General features: G+C 49.9%; 1 protein-coding gene across 1 annotated transcript in view; it reads right to left on the bottom strand.

Moving 5' to 3' along the window:
* SCCPDH (saccharopine dehydrogenase (putative)) overlaps positions 1-20,634 on the bottom strand; it is a 340,744-nt gene that overhangs the window by 206,892 nt on the left and 113,218 nt on the right. Inside the window, exons 3-4 of the mRNA XM_086927202.1 lie at positions 7,167-7,247; positions 2,972-3,101 (exon numbers count right to left, since the gene is read on the bottom strand). Coding sequence (XP_086783328.1) covers positions 2,972-3,101; positions 7,167-7,247 — 211 coding nt within the window. The remainder of the gene's footprint in view (positions 1-2,971; positions 3,102-7,166; positions 7,248-20,634) is intronic.

The raw sequence follows: 20,634 nt of genomic DNA, 5'->3' as shown, positions 1-20,634 counted from the left end.
CACAGGGCAGGACACACCCTCAACCCCATCTTCGCAGCAGGTAACAGTGTTCACTTCAGACACACAACGCAACCCCCATGGACCGACCACTACTGCGCACACTTTACCGTCGACAAACCCAGGGCACCTAAACCAGCCACAGGCCCACCACGAAGGAACTGGAGCAAGATCACCGACAACCAACTCAACTCCACCTTCACCCGAAACAACCACACTTCGGCACCAGAAGCCAACATCGCAGCCAGAGAACTCCACACTTGGATCTCCAACTGCGAGGATGAGCTTGCCTGGCTACGCAAGCCCGACAAACAGCGCCCCAGGAAAGCCCCCTGGTTCACCACCGAACTCCAAGAAGCCAGACACACCTGCAGATGCCTGGAGAAGAACTGTAGAGACACCAAGACACCCGTAAACCGCACCACCTACAAGGATGCCATGACGGACTACCACAACCAAATCAGAACCACCAAGCAGACCTTCATCCACAACAAAATCCTCGCCAACTCCACCAACTCAAAGGAACTCTTCACTGTCATCCAGGACTTCACCAACCCTCGCAGTGAAGCTACAGACATCACCCCGTCCCAAGACCTCTACGACAAGCTTGGAACTTACTTCCACTTCAAGATCAAAAACATCTATAAAAACTTTGTCGACCTTCCACCTGATGCCACAGCCGGCCTGTCCCCCAGACGCACCAGCCAGCCCACCATCTCCACCTGGACGCCGATCACAGCTGAAGACACACCTCAACCATGAAAGGCATCCACTCATGGGAACCCACCGACCCCTGCCCCCCTCACATCTACCACAGAGTTGCCACCGCCATCGCACCCGAGCTACAATGCACCATCAACATGACCTTTGAAACAGGCACCTTCCCAGACGACCACAGCTGACCCCAACGACTTTGAGAACTACAGGCCCATCTCTCTCCTCCCCTTCGCGGCCAAAGTTGCAGAGGAAACAGTCAACAGGGAACTGACACGATTCATCGAAGACAATTCCATCCTTGACCTGTCCCAATCCGGATTCCGAAACAACCACAGCACTGAGACCGCCCTACTCGCCGCCACAGACGACATCCGCACCCTCCTGGACCAAGGCCACTCCGCAGCCCTCATCCTACTTGACCTATCAGCAGCCTTCAACACCGTCTACCACCGCACACTTGTCGCCAGACTACACGACGCCATCATACAAGGAACAGCCCTAGACTGGATCCGATCATTCCTCACCGGACGTAACCAAAGAATCAGACTGGGGCCAACGGAAATCAGCTGCGGGGTCCCACAGTGATCATGTAAATGTAAAATGTAAATGTAAATGTGTAAATGTAAATGTACATGTATTTATATAGCGCAAATCACCGACCCGGTATCGAAGCGCTTGCTTAGGGAACCCGTCCTGGTATTCCCCTGTGAGATAACCCCTGCAGGGTATCCACAAGGTGAAAGCCAGGCATCCCACCGCGAGGTGCCGTTGTGGAGATTAAGCAAGCTATTGCCCAGAGTCGCAGAGTGTGAACCCGTGAATCGAGTAGGCACCGGAGCGAGAATTGTCGAGTCCATAGACATTTTAGGACTCAAGACCCCGCCGAGCCGGGAATTGAACCCTGGTCCCGGGCTGACCTCTGCTTCCAGGTCTGCCTCCTCTAACCAGTGAGCCACAATTCTCCACATCACTGAGCCCGACACCCTTCAACATCTACATGGCCCCCCTCGCAACCATCGTCCATCAACACAGCCTCAACATTGTCTCCCAGCTCATCCTCTCCCTCACCAACGACTCCGCCAGACTCATATTCCAGAAAGGAATGCAGGAGGTCACAGTCTGGATGACCAACAGCTGCCTAAAGCTCAACGCCAAGAAGACAGAAGTCCTCATCCTCTGAACCACCCATTTAGCATAGGACAACACCTGGTGGCCGACCGCACTCGAAAGCCCACCGACTCCCTCAAACCATGCCAAAAACCTTGGCATCAACTCGACTCATCCCTCACCATGAACCGACAGATCAACGCTGCCACCTCCTGCTGCTTCAAAACCCTCCGCAAGATCTTCAAATGGATCCCCCCGGAGTCAAGGAAGACAGTCACCCACACACTCATCACCAACAGACTGGACTGTGGTAATGCACTATACGCCGGCATAAACAAGTCCCTACTCCGAAAACTCCAGACGATACAGAATACCACCGCCCGACTCATACTCGCATCCCCTGGCACGAACACATCAGTCAGCACCTACAAAGGCTCCACTGGCTCCCCATGGAGAAAAGAGTCACCTTCAAAATCCTCACCCATGCCTACAAATGCCTACACAACGCCGGACCCAAATACCTCAACTACAGAATCAAATTCCATGTACCCAAACGAAACCACCGATCTACCAGCCTCGCATTGCCTGAAACCCCGCGCATCCGCAGAGCCAGAGCAGGTGGAGGATCCTTCTCTCGCATTTCTGCAAAAAACTTGGAACGAGCTCTCGGCAGACATTAGACTCGCCCCCACCCTGAACACCTTCAGGAAGGCTCTTTAGACCTGGCTCTTCGGCTAAAGGATCTTCTACACTCCCCCCCCCACCCCCCCTCGTCCCCCGCCCCCCCCCCCTCCCCCGCCCCCCAGCGCCTTGAAGGATATGGCCAATGGCCTACCACCTTCCTCAGGAGATTTGACTGTAGAAGCCCGCTCGACCTCAAGACACTGTGATCCTGGTAAATGTAGTTGCAAGACAGAAACACACATCAGTAGTACATCCTGTCACAGACTGTGGTTGAAAAAGTTGTCTGATAAATTGCATTGCAATATATAACCATGGACTAAAATCAGAGGAGAAGATGATCCAAATACTTTACATGTCACCTACGTAGATGTAACTACTTGCCTATGTCGACCAACTTAACATTTTGAGGTATATTACATGTGCAAAGTAATTATGTGCAAACACCAATTCAAAGGAAATGAATTACCTTTCAAACTGTTGCGGGTAAAAAGTACACCCATATCTGCTGGAATTGAGTCAAAACCACTGCTACCGATGATATATACTCCTTTATCAGCAGCTTGGCTGTCATATTTGAACTGCATCCCTTCAAGAAACTGAAAAAAAATGTGAATGTTACATTAAAAAACGATACACATATTTTGTGCACACTTTGAGATGTCCATGTTTTATAAACCCCTTAAAATGGAACTTATTTAAAAATGGACACAATCTTAAATCAATACAAAAGTAATATTAAACACAGGGTGATTATAGCCACAACGTTTAGTTATAATCGGTGAAATTGATCTTACATAAAGAGAGTGCCCTTTGGGGCTTCATCACCTGAACCGGTGGGTGTTAGATGATGATTCCTATGGCTCCGTCAAGCTTCTAGTTTTTGCTACTGTAATGCTGACACAATATTTCTCTTGAAGTTCTAGATTATTTCACGCCTGTGGGCCGGTTTAGTGATTTGTAATGGGCCTACAGCCTGATTCATGAAAGATAATTGCGCTCACAAAGGGCCAGATTCTGAGAATCTGACCCTTTGCGAGTGCAATTTTTGCATTTGGGATTCATCATCCCAAATGCAAAATTCGCTATTTCAGAACTCGCAAATTTGCGAGGAATAGCATTTAAGGAATCTCTATTAGAGATTCCTTAAATGCTATTCTTGAAACATTTAAAAATTGCGATTTTGCAATTTTGGGCCGCTATTTACCGCGAGGTCAAACCTCGTGGTAAATAGCGAAAACTTAGAAAAATGCTTTTAAAAGCATTTTTCTAAGTTGCATGTTACACACACACATGTCTTTTGGACATGTGTGTGTGTAACATCTGTGTAATTTGAAATTTTAGGGGTGTAACAGGGTGTCCTTTGGACACCCCTGCACCCTTGAAATCGCAATCTCATTTGCGATTAGCAATTAGCTAATCGCAAATAAGGAATCTGTAGGAATCGCAAACAATATTGCGATTCCTACATGAATCCCGTTTTGCGAGTCTGGAATAGCGATTCCTTATGAATCGCTATTTCAGACTCGCAAAACTTCACAATGATGAATCTGGCCAATAGAAACAGCTCCCTTTTCCACTTAGATTCATTTGTGTTTTAAAACTGGGATTGTGCACACACCATGGATTAAAGGATGGACTATCTTGATCAACAGGGAGGGTCAATCAAAGACCTAGAAAACCCCTTTTCTAAAGCTAATTTCTTAAAAACTATTTAACTGAAATTGGGTCTGATTTATATTTTGGCAGGCAGGCAATTTCTCTGCTACCCTGATAGAAGTGCCACCCCCTAAATTTAGAAATGTCTGCCGGCCTAGCGGACATTGCTATCATGACAGGAACCGCTGTGACGACCGTTCCTGACAATGCATAGTAAGTTTGACATGGCTCCGTCAACATGCTGGATCTGTACGGCACACTTACAATGTTTTCATGTTCAAAAAGAAAACCTCAAAGCGGAATTTTCTTTTTGAAAATAAAAAACAACAACCCCCCCTCACCATGGGAATTTCAACCGTTGGCAATGGGGATACTGAGCACTTCAAGGCTTTTCCTGGCGGGGATTGGCAAAAAAGCCTGGTCCTTGAAAATTGCTGTAAATCCACCCATCTAAATTTAGAGGGCAGACATATAGGCAAACCTCAGATGGTCCTTTCTTCGTCAGAGCAAGCTCTTCTAAATTAGGCTGGTAAACCATAATGTTGGCTGGGAAGGAACTTTATTGCCGTTGCAACAGAGTTCCCTCAGCGCCAACATTTAAATCAGGCCTTTACTCTAAAATCAAGCACATGCACTTTCTTGAGTAAAGTGCTACTTTCACACCAAGTCAGGTGCAATTTGTTAACTGGGTTCAGCAGTGTTTTTCTATATCAGAGAGCAAAGAGTCTGCTGGCCTGGAGGACATTATTATAATTGACAGGAACCGCCGTGATGACAGTTCCTGCCAATGCATTGTAAGTTTTACATATGGCTCCGGCAACATGCCGAAGCAGTATGGCACACTTACAATATTTTTTATGTTCAAAAAGAAAATCTCAAAGTAGAATTTTCTTTTTGAAAATAAAAAACAACAACGCCCCCTCACCATGGGAGTTTCAAGCCATGGCAATGAGAGCACTGAGCACTTCAAAGCTTTTCCAGGCAGGGATAGGCATTGAAAAACGGCTGTATATCTACCCATCTAAATTTGGGGGGCAGACATCTAGCCAAACTTCATATGGTCCCTTCTTCATCAGAACAAACTCTTCTAAATTAGGCGGAAAGACCATAATGTTGGCTGGGAAGGAACTTTTTTGCTGTTGCAGCAGAGTTCCCTCAGCGCCATCGTTTAATTCGGGCCCTTACTCTAAAACCAAGCAAATGCACTTGATTGAGTAAAGTTCTACTTTCACAGCAAGTCAGGTGCAATTCGTCAACTGGGTTCAGCCGTGTTTTTCTATATCAGAAAGCAAAGAATATGATGGGAGTTAAGATGAGAAATGTCACTTTGTTTGAAACCCCCTCCTTTTTTCTTTTTTGCCCCTCGCTTGACAGATCTGCACGAACCTTGCCATGCAGAGTCCACCTGGAAAGAAACTTTTATTTAGGAAGCTTCTGGCAGATTTAAATGGTGCTAAAATTATTAGGAAATAAACAGTTGACTTTTCAAAATATATGCTGACGTACCAATAACAACAGAGACAATACCATTGTCTCTATCATATGTACTAGCGTTAGAAAAGTGACTCGGAAGAGCCTGAAATTCATGTAACCTGTTAATCAAAATAGAGATATCTGGTAGGGGTGGGCGGAATTTGCTTAATCGCGTTACGCAAATCTCAGCGAAACAGTAAAAAATCTCTGCGAACACGCGGAATTGCTTGTTTCTGATGCTTTTTTACTGTTCGCAATTGCGGTTTGCGTGCTCGGGGGGAAATATCTCGCAAAAACGCATTTGAGAACGCGAACAAGCAAAACATTTTGTGAAGGCGCAGAACGCAGAATTTTGGGCAATTTTGCGTTCTGCGCGGAACGCAAAATTAGCCAAATTCCACAAATTCCGCAACGGAACGGAATTCACCGCCCAGGTTTAATATCTGGACCATGTTTCCCGGAATCAAAAAATGCTCACACCTGATTGGAAATTGGAGCTTTTTCTCCAGTTATCCATTTTGAGTCTGTGAACCTAAGGTCAGGACCGAAAACCCTAGGTTCTCCGACTAGTTGTCCGCAACTTGAAGAAAATGTTGCGGAAGCCATTACTGGATGCAGGGACCACGTGAGAAATAAAAATGGAAAAGAGAACAAAACATACTCGCTCAGGTGGAGGGAGAACCGAAAGAGAAGTTGTTAAATAAAATTTAAAAATTGCAGATTTTACTGCAAGATTCCCAAACTCAGGACAAGGGTCGCAAACCCCTGTCAAGGGCACTGGAACCCTTATTGGACCTCCAATGGGGTTCCCCGATCCAGTGCGGGTCTGTGGCGGGTGGGTTCAGGGTATGGCCACTGACCAGGCCCTGCAGCCACCTCGCTCTAATCATGGACACATTCTAAAAAGGAGACAGCTGAATATGGAATATCACTCCCTGCTATATCTAAAGGGCCAGGAAAATAATAATAAGGCTATCATTGACCAGCTTTTTATTACATTACAGACGGTAAACCTGCCTAGAAAAGGTTGGAGTGTCTTTAGTTAGAGACCTTGCCCACCTCACCAGGCAAGGCTTGAATCAGGGCCCACCTGGTATTCATGTCAATCCTATACAACTCTTAAGGCGGTGCACATGGGGTTTGGCTGCCTGGGGTAGGCTGTTCTAGGTAGGCCCTGTAGCCATTCCCCACTGCACTCGTTTATTTACACTTCTGAAGTGTAAAGGGCATTTCCCTGTGGCTGCCTACAGCTCGAGCAAGGCTTGTAACCACTAGAATTATTAAAGAGCATCACCAACACCAAATTAACAGCTCAGGAATAGTAATAGCAAACGGTTTGAATGAAAATCAGCAAAACAAAAACACCATTTTAGATAATACTACAACTCAGAGTTCAGACACCGTTTTTATTTTTTGTATTTAATATGATATTAGCAAGCAAAAAAACCTAAGGGCAATAATTTAATTTTGATAAACCTGGTCAGTTAGATAATAGTATGTGCATCACTTAACCAAGAGGTAAGCCCACATACCTGGGGCTCTCCACTAATGTCAATGCAGCTGGTCCCGTTCTCCACACAGGCTTTTACCACGGGTTCTCCATAAAATCTGTACTGTAAACAAACCGAAAAACACGGATGAGCCAAAAACCATCGACTCAAACAAAAATTAAAAAAACATGCATCACAGCGATTCCTGCCAAAAATGCTGCCCTTCACTGCATCGGATCCTCGCTTTAGTCATCAGCAATATTACAAAATAGTGCAACTCTTTCAGCAATATTACAAAATAGTGCAACTCTAAATCAATGAACTAACATATGGTTTCAATAAAATGAATTGCAGAAATATACATCTAATTTTGTTTTCACAAAATAAGAAAATTGTAATCTGAGGTTATCAATTTTAGAGAAGTTAGGAGATGTGATATTTATACTTTTAAACTGTGATTTGCCAAGTATCTCGAGAATACATCTGTTTTGTGCAATAGGGTGTTTTAAGATGTGGTCTACGTTTGGGTGTAAACCACTGCATAAGGTAACAAAGGGATAAGCAAGTAAGCCTGTTCTTGGATGATCAATGTCTTTGTCCTTATGTTTCAAGCCCAGTGCACACAGCTTCAATGTTGTCTGCCAGGGAAAAGAAGGAAGAGAAACTAGGCAACATTTGATGGCTTAATGACCCATGCCATGGGAACCAACAGACAATATTATTGTGTGATAATTTTTACTCTGTATTTTCAGTGGTAATGACGTAATAACTTTATTTATTGGTTTAAAAAAAAACATTACAATTTAAAACACGACTAATTGGTACAATAAAAATGACAATGATAAGTATTAGAAATGGGGGGGATAAAAATTACTAAAAAATTAGAGAGATCATTATGAGCTAATAGTGTTCTGCTGAAAGGCCTCACCCTGGTTTTCTGATATTATAGTCTTTAATTCGATTGCTGAGCCTTTTAAATCGGCCGCCATGCTAATATGAGGAGGGTTTGGTTGCAGTTATGGCTTCCAGTAGTTTTGACACTTTGTGAACAAATTTCGTGAGCTCAATGTTGTTCAACTTAGTGTTGTCAGGATTTAGAGCAGCCATTATTGCCTGGCGGCAGGATCGAACTCCCAACCTGATCAATTGATCCCACAATAATGACCGTCTGGCCATGAGCAATGCAGGGCATACACAGACGATGTGTTCCATTACTTCCTAGTGATAGCCACACAGCCAGCATTCAATACTGCTACCTGGACGGCGCCATTCAGGAAGGTTCTTTAAAAAGGGCCAGTCACCCATGCTCGGGGCTAAAAACTTTTGTTTCCAAAAAAATGCATATGTGCTTGATAGGTAGGGCAGCTAAAAACCTAGTTTAAAATTGGAGAATACAGCCCAGGCTTATTTCCTTTTTGACAGTATTGCTCTGTCTGAATGAAAGGACCACAGTCTAACAGTCTTTTTTTTTATATAAGCACATTTTTATTGATTTTAAAACTTAAAAACAAGTCAGCCAATGCACGGAAATCACAGATTTAAGCTCATTCACACCATCACTATACCCCCCAATCATGATCCCCATGAAGAAACCTAGTATAAACTCAAGTCCAATTAATCCGGACTCTCCACAGCCCCCTGCCATTTCCCCCATACTCTACGATAGTTCTTAACACGCCCCTTAGCTTTATACATGACTTTTTCTTGGGTAGCACACCAGTCCATCCCTCTTCGCCACCTCTCCAGGGTAGGAGGATCAGGGCTTATCCATGCCGCCGCAATGTACCGCTTGGCCACCATCGTAGCTATGTTGTAAAGCCGCTTATCATTCCAGGACACATCCAGCCAATCAGTGATCCCTAGCAAGGAGTGATGTGGATCGTGGGGAACCTCCCAGCCCAATAACTCCGTTAGCTCCACTTCAATGGATCCCCAGAACTGCTCCAAGCGGGAGCATGACCAAACCATATGGAGGAAGTCGGCCGGGGCATGCTTGCATCTGGTACAAGCCGTATCTGGGTGCAAACCTGCTCGCTGTAGTCGCAAGGGAGTCGGGTACGCAGCGTGTAAGAGAAGTGGGAGTGTTATTAACTAGGGTGTGGTAGATTCGGGAGACCCCCCCTACCCAAGTCTCCCAGCAGAATCTGAGCCTCGGTGGGGCTGTATTCGGGAAGCCTTGTGTCGCCCGCGATGTGTTTGAGGATGGCATGTCTCAACTGCAGATATTTATAGAGCTTGGATGAGTGTAGGGAGTATCGAGTTTGGAGCTCCTGGAAGGACAACACACGACCCGTTGCCCACACGTCCCCTAGTTGGGAGATACCAAAAATGTCCCAACTTTTAAATCCCCGCTACCCACTAACCTCCCGAAGCCAAGCCCCCTGCCAAAGGGGAGTACACTGGTTTAGCTTCCCCAACCACCCAGTGTGTCGGAGCGAGGCCTGCCAAGCCAGAGACACCGAGCGTGTCACATAAGGTAGTTGGTATGGGCTCCCCATATAGCATTGCTTGGATGTCCGTAATCCCCAGTTCGCTCAATTCGAGCCTATAGGCTGGGTCTGACCAACCCCCACTAAACCAATCGTGGACCACTAATAGGAGTACCGCCAGAAAATACAAATACAGGTGCGTCATCTCCATGCTGCAGTCGTAAGAAGGAATCTGACAAGCAGACAGAGCCACCCGGGCCCATCCTCCACTCCAGAGAAACTTAGTAATTAGACTGTCCAGCTCCTTAAATCAGGCCCTAGTAAACCAGAAGGGAGTGTGTTGTAGGACGTAAAGGAACCTGAGAAGGATCATCATTTTAAACAGGGCCACCCACCCCGGGGGGTTCAGAGGCAGCATTTTCCATTTGAGGAGATCCTCCTTAGCCTTTTTAACCAAGGGGGTCACGTTGAGGGACCAGCCCAGTTTGGGAAGGAGGGCGGTCCAGATCCCCAGATATTTAAAGGACTGCCTCCGGAGTGGTATGGTGGACTGCCAATTGAAGCACTCTCTGGAGAGATGACGGGGGTCCAACACGGACTTCCCGGGGTGAAGCCGCAACCCTGAAGCCCACTTGAAATCATGCAGGATCCGGAGGCACTGTGGCCCGGAGGAGGCAAGGGCGGACAGGAAGAAAAGCACATCATCCGCATATAACGCGATCTTGTCCGCGTTGGTGTTTAGCCGTTCCCCTCCACGGAGACTGTCCTCTGCCCGCACCAGGGACGCCAAGGGTTCCATCGCAAGGGCGAACAGCGAAGGAGAAAGGGGACATCCTTGCCTAGTGCGCCTGGCGATGGGGAAGGCCTCAGACAGTAACCCATTAACCAGGACTCACGCTCACGGATGGGCGTACAGGACCCGGACCAGAGAACAGAAGTGTGGTCCGAACCCCATCTCGACCAGCACACCCTGTAGATATGCCTAGTCCACTGAGTCAAAAGCTTTTTCAAAGTCTATGGATAAGAGGGCCAAGTAAGGGGTAAGCAGGTGCCGATACGCCAGGGCCTGCTGCAGTCTTCGAAGGCAGTGGCGGGTCCCCCGCTGAGGCATGAACCCGCATTGAGCGGGATGAAGCCAAATAGGGTTTCAGCCGCTGGGCCAGAATGGTAGCATATAGTTTAATTTCGGTGTTAAGGAGGGATATGTGGCGGTACTCTGCACACAATCGGGAGGGAGGCTGGGTTTTCGGGAGAACCACAATGGCGGCAATATCAGTTTCCGGCGGAAACAAACCTCTGCCCACTGCTTCCTTAAATAAGTTCGCTAGGTGGGGCACTAGAGTGCCTTGGTAGGCCGCATAGTATTCCTATGGCAGGCCATCCGGACCCGGGGTCTTACCCAGGGAAACCAGAGTGATCGCCTCCTCAATTTCTTTCAGGGAGATGGGGCGCTCTAGATCCCTCTGGGCCGCCGACTCCAGCGTAGGAAGGCGCACCCGCCCTGGTCAAGGAGAGCAGCAACGGTCTGCTCAGGGGCTTGTGCGGTATACAGCTTCCGGTAGTACGCGGCAAAGGTATTTGCCTTTGCCCTGGGAGCACGGTGCACCACTCCGGCTGTGTCGACCGCCGCCGGGATGATACGGTTCACCCTGGGAAATGTGGCCAGCCTGGTTAAGATCGTACCGTTCTTGTCTCCCCAGCCGTAAACTCTTGTCACCGAAGACCTCCAGTGGAGCTTGACCGCATCCAGGGACAATTGCTTAATATCATCCCGAATAAGGGCCAATTGCCGAGTCTGGGCGGCATCCTCTGACGTGGATAGGAGCTGTTCCAAGCGAAGCGCCTGCGCTTCCTTGGCAGAGATCTCTTGCAGCTGTGCTTGCCCCTGAGTTTTACGCTGCTGCTTTGCGGAACCTCTGATTGTCGCCTTCCCCGCCTCCCACAGAGTACCCGGGGATGCCACCGAACCCTCATTGGAATCAAAGTATCGTGTAAGCTCTTTCCCTATCTCTTTCTTGAAATCTTTGTCTTGGAGAAACTAGGCATTTATCCTCCATGTTTGACGGGCCGCAGGAGTGGGGGCCCCCGAACTAAGGAGTATCGGGGAGTGGTCGGAAATGCCTCTAGGGAGGATACGGACATCGGCAATCAGTGAACAATCGGGCGCGGGGAGGAAGATCGCTTCTATGCGCCCTTGGGTGTGGTGGGCCGCGGATGTATGCGTGAATTGGATGGTGCGCGGGTGCCAAATGCGCCATGCATCACAGAACCCCAGAGACTCAGACCATTTACGCAGTTGTTTCGCACTCGCCGCCCGAGCAGCCGAAGGGGTTCCCGATGTGTCGAGGGCAGGGGCTAAGACTGAATTGGAATCTCCCGCAATAACAATGTTACCTGCGGGCATGTCATGGAGCAAAGAAGCTGTGTGTGCCAAGGTGGGCACAAGCAAGGAGGGAGGAGCATATATCGACATGAGAGGGAGGGTGTACCAGCCAGCGACCCACAAACTGTCACAAATGAACCTTGGGGGTCATGCACAACCTGGGAGAGGACAAAGGGCAATGCACACCTTAGGAAGATTGCAACCCCTCGGAAGCCCCTGGAAAAGCCAGAGAGCCATACCCTGTTGTAGCCGTAACGAGCCAAGAAGGGGCAGCAGTTACCCAGAAGGTGCAGTTCTTGAAGCATGAGGATGTCTATGTGGAGACGCTGCGTGTACCTTAAAACCGGTGTACGTTTGTGACTGTCCAGCAGACCATTTACATTCTACGACAACACGTGGAGAGATCCCATAGGGGAGGTGTTATCTGTCATGGTAGACTGCTCTTGGTCTAAGCGGAGCGCATGGCTTGGAGTGTACAGTCGCGCCTGGAAGCCTAAGGTGATGCATGTGATCGCGCACTGCGGGGACACACCCACCCCATCCACCGGTAAGTTGTGGCATTCCGTGATAGCTAAAACAAAAACGAATGCAAAACAGAACAACATACAGGAAAAAAAAAATCCCAAACCCCCCCTCACCCTCACCCCCAACCCTAATCCTACACTTCAGGAACAGAAGCATCTGTCGACCCCCTAGCAAACAGCACCCATACACAGGGCGAACAACCAAACTACAATGCTTGGGAATGGGGAAGCGTGGTGGACCCCTCCTCGTGAGCGGATGCATGATTACAAGGACCATCAGGAAACTAGGAACAAATCAGAAACACTGCGCCATCTCCGGCCGCGGAGCAAGGCCCGGCGGGCAGAGACCAGTTCAGGCAGGGTCCCTCAACAGCATCGGGCTACAGGAGAGGTCTGTGTCTGGAAGATCAATCACGGAGGGCCGGGACACACCTCCGCCGTCATTCAGTCGGCCAGAGGAACCTGAACGCCCCCGCCCCGACACTCCCCCCCCAGCCCTGGAAGACCGCTGTGTGCAACCCAGTGGGGAGTCCGAGCGGCCCCGCCTCCGATCTCCGATCATGGGGCCTAAGGGACGGATTACGGGGAGGCTGAGGAGCAGAGGTAGCGGAGCAGCCCAGGCCGACCCCGGCTCCCCCCCCCCCCTCCATGGCATGACCGTCAGCCAGCAGAGGACGCTCCCCTGCCGCCCAGGTCCAGGCCTCCGTCAGGCTGCCGAAGAACAACGTCTCACCCTCAAACACCACCCCCAGATACGCCGGGAAGAGGAGCCGGTACTGAACTTTAAATGCCCTCAACTTTTGTTTGACCTCTCTGAATGAGTGCAGTTATCCCTGGACTTCACAGGTGTAATCTGGAAAAATCATATTAGCACAATTCCCATGGAGGAGCCGAGGCTGCCCGCGAGCCCCGGACAGGACAGCACCACAGTCCCTGAAATCAAGAACCCGCATGACAATAGGGCGGAGGGGAGCGCCCGGCAGCGGCCCGTGGGCCAGGGACCGGTGAGCCCGCTCGATCACAAACCAAGGGGACACGGCTCCTTCAGGGACCCACGATTTCAGCCATCGCTTCAGGAATTCCACCGTACGGCCCTGCTCCGCCCCTTCCAGAAAGCCCACCAGGCGGAGGTTATTGCGTCTGGACCTGTTTTCCGCATCCTCTGCCCGGCGATGCAACTCTTGAGTGTGGGACTGAAGGCAAGGAGATGGAGAAATTTATAAAGAGGCACAACCTATCATCTGTAATGGATTTAATAAAGATAGACAACATGAGAGAACCTAACCCTACGTATAAAGGAAGGGGTTGCCACTCTTACATAGATTTCGTCATGGTGTCCCCAACACTCAGAAAATGGATTAGAAACTTTGACATTATAATTAGTCCCTTCAGTGATCACAACCCGCTGACATTGGATCTTAAATGTATGAACCTCAGAATAGCAGAGGATGTACCCGAGGCCATAGAACAGGCGACAGCACAAGGGAGAAGGCTGAAATGGGCCAAGATAAATGGAGAAACGTTTTATCTCAACCTTGTAACGAAGGGCCAAAAACAAATACAAGTATGCCTGGATGAAAATATGGGTGGACTAACTGTGGTTAGGGCCTTTGAAGAAATTGCCCAACTTGTAGATACCTTACTGAAATCCTCTCCCCGAACAGGAATCACACGGCCCCAGAATCCACGTTGGTTTGATCATGACTGTACCAAGGCACTGAAAGATCTCAAAAAATGCCTTACTGATCAACCAAAGGATAAAGCCAAAATAGCAGGGTGCAGATCCAATTACAAAAAAGCCTTGAAAACGCGCAAAAGAACCCTACAAAATCAAGCATGGGAGGATCTAAGGGAAGCAGCAGAGAGGGGCGACATGACGGCTTTTTGGAGAGTCATAAATGACCCATGTTTTAAAGATCCAAGGGGGCCAGACATAGTGAATGCCATTCTCCCTGATCAATGGTATAATCACTATCGTGGTCTTTACAACCACATTGGGATGGCACTGCAAGAAGAAGGCGCAAAACCAGCAGCACCCGTAAGTTTAGAATTCTCGCTGGGAGAAGTAAAATCAGCTATCCAAGGGCTCTCAAAAAAGAAAGCGCCAGGCCCCGACGGTATCCCTCCTGACCTCTATCTGAGCAACACTGACTTATGGGCACCTATTCTCACCAGGGTCTTGAACGAGGCAGTAGTGGCAGGACTGCCTCGCTCCTGGTCCTCGGCAACTATTGTCCCAATTCACAAAAAGGGTAGTCGGGACGACCCTCAATGCTACCGTCCTATCTCACTGATAGATGTTACGTCTAAAGTTCTGGGACGAGTGATTTTATTTATTTATTTTATTTATTTTAAGGTTTTTGTAGAGCGCGTAGTAACCCTTGAGCATCCCAGCGCTAGAACCTGAATACAGGAGGGAACAGCAGCGGGAGGGACGAAGAATCAAGCGAAGAGAAGAGTTTTCAGTGCCTTCCTAAACTGGAGGAGGTTTGGTTTGGTTCTTAGTCTGTTCCAGCGTTTAGCAGTGTGTACCGAAAAGCGGCGGCCTCCAGACCGAGCCTTTATCACTCTGGGAACAGTAATAAAGTTCTCGTTACTTGATCGAAAATCTCTTGTAGCTTTGTAGGGAATGATAAAATTATTGAGAATGGGTGGGCCTTTGTTATGGAGAGGTTTATGAGCCAGACAGAGGGCCTTGAAAGCAACCCTCTCTCGGACTGGGAGCCAGTGAAGAAGCTTCAAAGCTGGCTTGGCCGAAGCTCTGGCCGGGGTGTGAGTGAGTAATCGGGCCGCGGCGTTTTGGATTCTCTGCAGGGTATTGAATGTAGCTTCCGGGGCACCCAGGTAGATTGCATTGCTGTAATCTAGCCTCGCCAAGATGAGGCCCTGGATTAGTAGTTTCCGGGAGGTAGCGGGAAGAAGGGGGAAGACCTTCCTGCATGCCCTGAGAAGTCCGAAGCATATTCCTGCTGTCTTTTTGGCCTGGGTCCTAAAGCTTAGGTACTTTTCGAGCCATACGCCCAGGCTTTTAACCTCCTCCTTGGGGGCAGGGGGGTCACCTAAGCAGTCCGGCCAGATGTTAGGCGGCAAGGAGGGCCCTTTGTGTCCGAGCAGCAGGATTTCGGTCTTGGACCCATTCAGTTTAAGCGCTGAGGTGTTCATCCAGCTGTGGATTTCAGAGAGACAGCTGTGTAGATCGGACGGATCTTGGTGAGGGTGTGAGAGGGTCACCACCAGCTGGGTTTCGTCGGCGTAATTGATGATCGACACGCCGAACGGGGTGACCAATTCCTCCAACGGAGACATATAAACGTTGAATAACGTCGGGCTAAGAGATGAGCCCTGCGGTACTCCACAGCGGAGGGGAATCGCGGGGGAGTGGCTGTCATTCTCCCAGACTTGGAAGGAGCGGCCATAGAGAAAAGACATGAGCCACTTCAGTGCCACGCCCCTTACTCCAATGTCTCTCAGGCATTGGATTAAAACCTGGTGATTGACAGTGTCGAAGGCCGCACTGAGGTCCAGGAGGATCACTGCCACTGATCCTCCTGTGTCCAGAATGCTTCTGGCCTTCTCCACTGCCGCCAGGAGGGCGGTGTCAGTGCCCTGGCCTGGGCGGAAGCCTGTCTGGGAGTTCCTAAGTAGGTTGTTACTTTCTAGGAATAGTGATAATTTTTTATTCACTAGCTTCTCCGTGATTTTACTGTTTCCTGGGAGGAGGGAGATTGGCCTATAGTTGGCTAGGTCCTGAGGGTCCAGGAAGGTTTTTTCAAAAGACCTTTGACCACCGCCGCTTTCCAGCTGGGAGGGACTACTCCCTGTGTAAGGGAGGCGTTGATAAGGGACGTGAGAGGAGGGATAATAGTGGAGGACACTTTTTTCAGGAAGCGTAGCGGAACCGGGTCGCTGGGGGAACCACTTTTAATTGTGGCCAGCGTCGCGGCTACCTCTTCCGTGGATACTGGGCCGAAAGTATCGAGAAGGGGTGTGGGGGCATCGGGGCTATGGGGAGAGTTGGAAGGGTCCCTGTCAGTGCGACCGGCGTCGAAGGGGGGTAGGGATGCTAGAATTTTTTTAATTTTCTCGTCGAAAAAAGTGGCCAGTTTAATACATTTACTTTCCGCAGCTTTGGGGTCCAGGGGTTTCGCAGGGGGATCTGGGGCATGAAGAAGTTCTTTAAGAATGGAGAAGGGGGAGGAGCCAAGCTCGCGACCGTGATGGCCGCGTTGTAGCTCGGCTCCGTCGACCTTCTCGCCTGTTTTACTAATCCTGTGCCCTATCCTGCCCCGAGAAGATGTATTCGAGGAAATGTGGTAACATGACAGATTGCTGATACTTACCATCTGCTCCGGATGCTCCTAGGTGCGGCGGATCCTGAGCTGTGCCCTTGTTCGCTTCGGAGCCTGCGAGGCGGGCGGGCCTGGACTTGCCTGCGGCTCCCGTCTGGAACGCAGTCCCTGCGTCGGCCCCTGGTGGAGGAGAGGGGTCAACCGAAGAGGCCACTGTGCGGTTGGACCGGTGGCGACTGACCGGACCCGGGCTGGTGGTTCCGGGACCTGGTGGCGGGGTGCCGCATCCCACGGACGGGGGTTGACCGCATGGGAGACGAGTCTCCCCTTTGTCTCCCAACCGGCCATTTTGAAATCCCCCGCCCGGACTCGGTGGTCGGTGCCCATGGGCCAGAGGCGCCGACTACCTCCAATGTTTTGGTGGCCCGCTTCCCTGCACCACTGGTGCGGTTGACTGTCCCCGGCTGGCTCTCGCTGGACCCCGCTGGCTACCGGATCGGGGCTGGGGTGTACAGTGGCCTCGACGTGCTGACAAGATGGTGGCCAGCGCCCTGTATCTCAGACCCGGCATGGACGGGAACACTGGCCTGCCGCACGGCACGTTTGCTGAATACTGTAGGGGTGATCCTACGATTGGCGACGTCCTCGCTGCCTTGAGTTCCTGGCGTGAGGCCATGATGTTGAATGCCGCTGGACCGGATGATGATTTTCTTGACGGGCTCGCTGAGCCGCCCCCCACGGGTGCGGGCCTACCGCTGAACTGTGCTGCACGGACCTTCCCCGAGGTTGATGTGATTACGGCCGTCGCTTGTCTGGAGGTCTGTATGCCCGTTGCTCTGTTTTGTCGGGAGCGCTTCCAAGGAGTGGAAATGACGGAGGGACTCCGGCAGGGGTCAGTCCAGGCTTGTCTTGCCGTGACTCCCGGCGATTGTTCGCCTCGCCCTGCTGAGCCGGGATCCGATGTCTGTTCTAGCGGAGCGAGTGCCCCTTCTTGGTCAGCGGGGCGTTGTTCGTGTTGCCTGCTGTTGCTGTTGCTTTTTCTTGCTGGTCCGAACCGAGGCCATTGTGACTGGTGCTGTGTTTCGTGGCCTGGAGTTCTTGCGTTTCACTCCTGGCCCGTCCGCTTCTGGTTCAATGTGCACTCCGTGTCTATGGCCCTGGACAGACAGGGACAGGGTTGAGATAACTTGCATCGGCGGACTACTACTTCGTGCATGGATAAATGGCGTACTTTCGATTATACAAGTATGATCGCTTCCTCATCATGTTCCTGTATTTGACTTTGCAGTGACTTCCTCTTCTCGTAGGCTCCAATTGTGCACAGGTGGAGGGTGGGAGCAGATCGTTTTGATTGCATGTCTCCTCTCCCATCAGTTCTTAGTTCCCTTTTTCATCCTTCCCTTTTCTTCTTTTTCCTTTCCTTTTTCCCTTTTCTGAGTCTATATTTCGGGACTCGGTTTTTGGGCGACAGGCACACTGTTAGGGGGGGGGGGGGGTAGGCCGTAGCCTCTGCATGCGTGCTGGGTGGGGGGTTTGGGGGTGGGTCTTTTGTTTCGTCTTGGTTCTATGGGCCTTATTTTTCTCCTTTCTCTATTGACTCTTCTTACTCTTTCCTTTTTCCTTTGGGTCAGGTTGGTGGTTAGGTGTAGCACTGCTTATTGTCTCTGCTGTTTGGTCTCTCCACTATCGTTAGTCAAGATGTTCCACGATCATGGGGCGGGTACTGACCAGTATGTATTGTACTGTTTGTTCTTATCCTCAAGTTCTTCTGATGATCCTCTAATTATTGCCTAGTTTGTTGCTGATTCGCTGGGATCATTACCCGCCATGTGTTCTCGATGAAGTGACTGCGTCTGATCCTTCTTACCTATAACTTTAAAAATTAACCTCACTTATCCTGTACTCAGTGGTCCCCCCTTTTCTCCAATATGTGATGCATCGGATAATTGCTGTTCCTCGTCTCAGGGACTGCTGAGCTGTTTTGATTTTGCCTAGAGTGCTACCACTTGATTTCGCGGCCGGCCTGCATGGTTGTGGGCCCGTACCTGTAAGCTTTTGTTGCACAATTAAGGTTTCCAAAAAAAAAAAAAAGAATGGAGAAGGTTTCCTGAGCAGAGCAGGACGAGTTTTTAATTCTATCTTCGTAGAATGAGCTCTTGGTTTTATGGAGCGCGCATTTGTATGTTTTTATGGAGGCCCGAAACATGTCTTTCTTGTCTGCTGTCTTGTCTTTCCTCCATGTGCGTTCGTTTCTCTTGCATTCCTTCTGTAAGAGATTCAGTTTGTGTGTGTACCAGGGGGAGGGATTAACTCTCTTGGTACGTTTAAGGGTACCGGATCTCGGTAGGAGGCAATCCAGTGATTGGGTGAGCCATGTATTAAATTCAGTGTCGGCAGTAATGGGGTTTTGAGTGGGGGGGGGGGAGGGGGTGTTTTCCCTAAGTTTGGCTGCCCATTCTTCAGGGACCAGTTTGTGCCAGCGCCTGATAAGGGTTCTGATTTTGGGCGGTTGGGGTGGGGGAGTATTGATGTGCCATTCGAAGGGGACCAGGAAGTGGTCAGTCCAGGGGAGAGGGAGGTGCGCGCGGGTGTTAATGTCTTGAATGTTTGTAAAGATTGGATCTAGTAACTGTCCTTTGTTGTGGGTGGCCTGTGGGTTCTTTAGGCAGAGACCAATAGAGGAGATGTCCAGTAGAAGTTCGGCTGCAGGAGTGTCAACTGGGTCCAGGAAGTGAGGATTGAGATCCCCTAATAAGAGGTAGTTAGAGGAGGTCGTAGACTCGAGAGTGACATGGTCAATGAGCTTGCTGGGGAACTCGGCGAGTTGGCCAGGGGGGCGATATACAAGCAGCCCCGACAGAGATGTTACTGGAGAAATTTGAATTGTGAAGTGGCAGCTTTCGCAGTCTTTGATGTTGCCATCCAAGATTCTGCAGGTGAGGGAGTCTTTGAATATTATGGCTAGGCCGCCTCCTCTGCCACGTGGTCTATTCAGTGAGCAAATTTGGTAGCCCGGAGGGAGTGCGTTGACAATGTCAGGACCATTGTTGGGAGTGAGCCACGTTTCAGTAAGAAACAGAATGTCCATGGCGTGGTTTGAGATCAAGAGGTTTACTTCGTGGGCGTGTTTAACAAGCGACCTGCAGTTGAGTAGGCCTAATTGTAGGCCACCGTGTTCAGTTTCTGCGCAGGGTGGATTGCAGAGACTGCAGCCGGTGAATGGGTTATCGCCCATATGGATGTAGTTGCAGGTGGTTTTTTGTTTTTAGTTCAGGGCCAGAAGCATATCTCGGGTATAAACAGGGTATTTCCTGTGAGAAATGGGCATAGTGGCTGGGCCTGGGACCGTCCGGGCCCGGACGGGCCCAGACGGGCTTGCCTTAGGCGCACCTTCGCCGCGCAAACGGCGCACCCGCTGCGCCCGTCTGCTGCGCGTACGGTGTAGGCACATACTATCAAGAGAGAAAGCGAGGTGGAGGGCGTGGCCTCGAGTGGGCGTGGCCTCGCGGCTCGCTGTCAATGGCGGCGCGAGTGGTTAGGGAAATTCGATTCTACAGCCAGCGCTAGAATCCGCTGTGTAGAGAGTTTTCCTTTACCCAGAGTTCTGTGGTGCCAGGAGAAGAGTGCGTTTAAAAACAGCAAGTAAGTGGTGACATAAGTTTTAAAAGATGAGCATAACAAACTCCCGGCTTTTCGCCTCAAGAGGAAACAGGTTCTGACTGCAAGACGCTTGTATTCAGCGTTTTATGCATAGCGAGGTGGAGGGCGTGGCCTCGAGTGGGCGTGGCCTCGCGGCTCGCTGTCAATGGCGGCGCGAGTGGTTAGGGAAATTTGATTCTACAGCCAGCGCTAGAATCCGCTGTGTAGAGTTTTCCTTTACCCTGA

The sequence above is a fragment of the Lissotriton vulgaris genome, chromosome 6, assembly GCF_964263255.1.
Source record: "Lissotriton vulgaris chromosome 6, aLisVul1.2, whole genome shotgun sequence".
Taxonomy (NCBI): domain Eukaryota; kingdom Metazoa; phylum Chordata; class Amphibia; order Caudata; family Salamandridae; genus Lissotriton; species Lissotriton vulgaris.
This window is presented reverse-complemented; position numbering and strand designations above follow the sequence as displayed.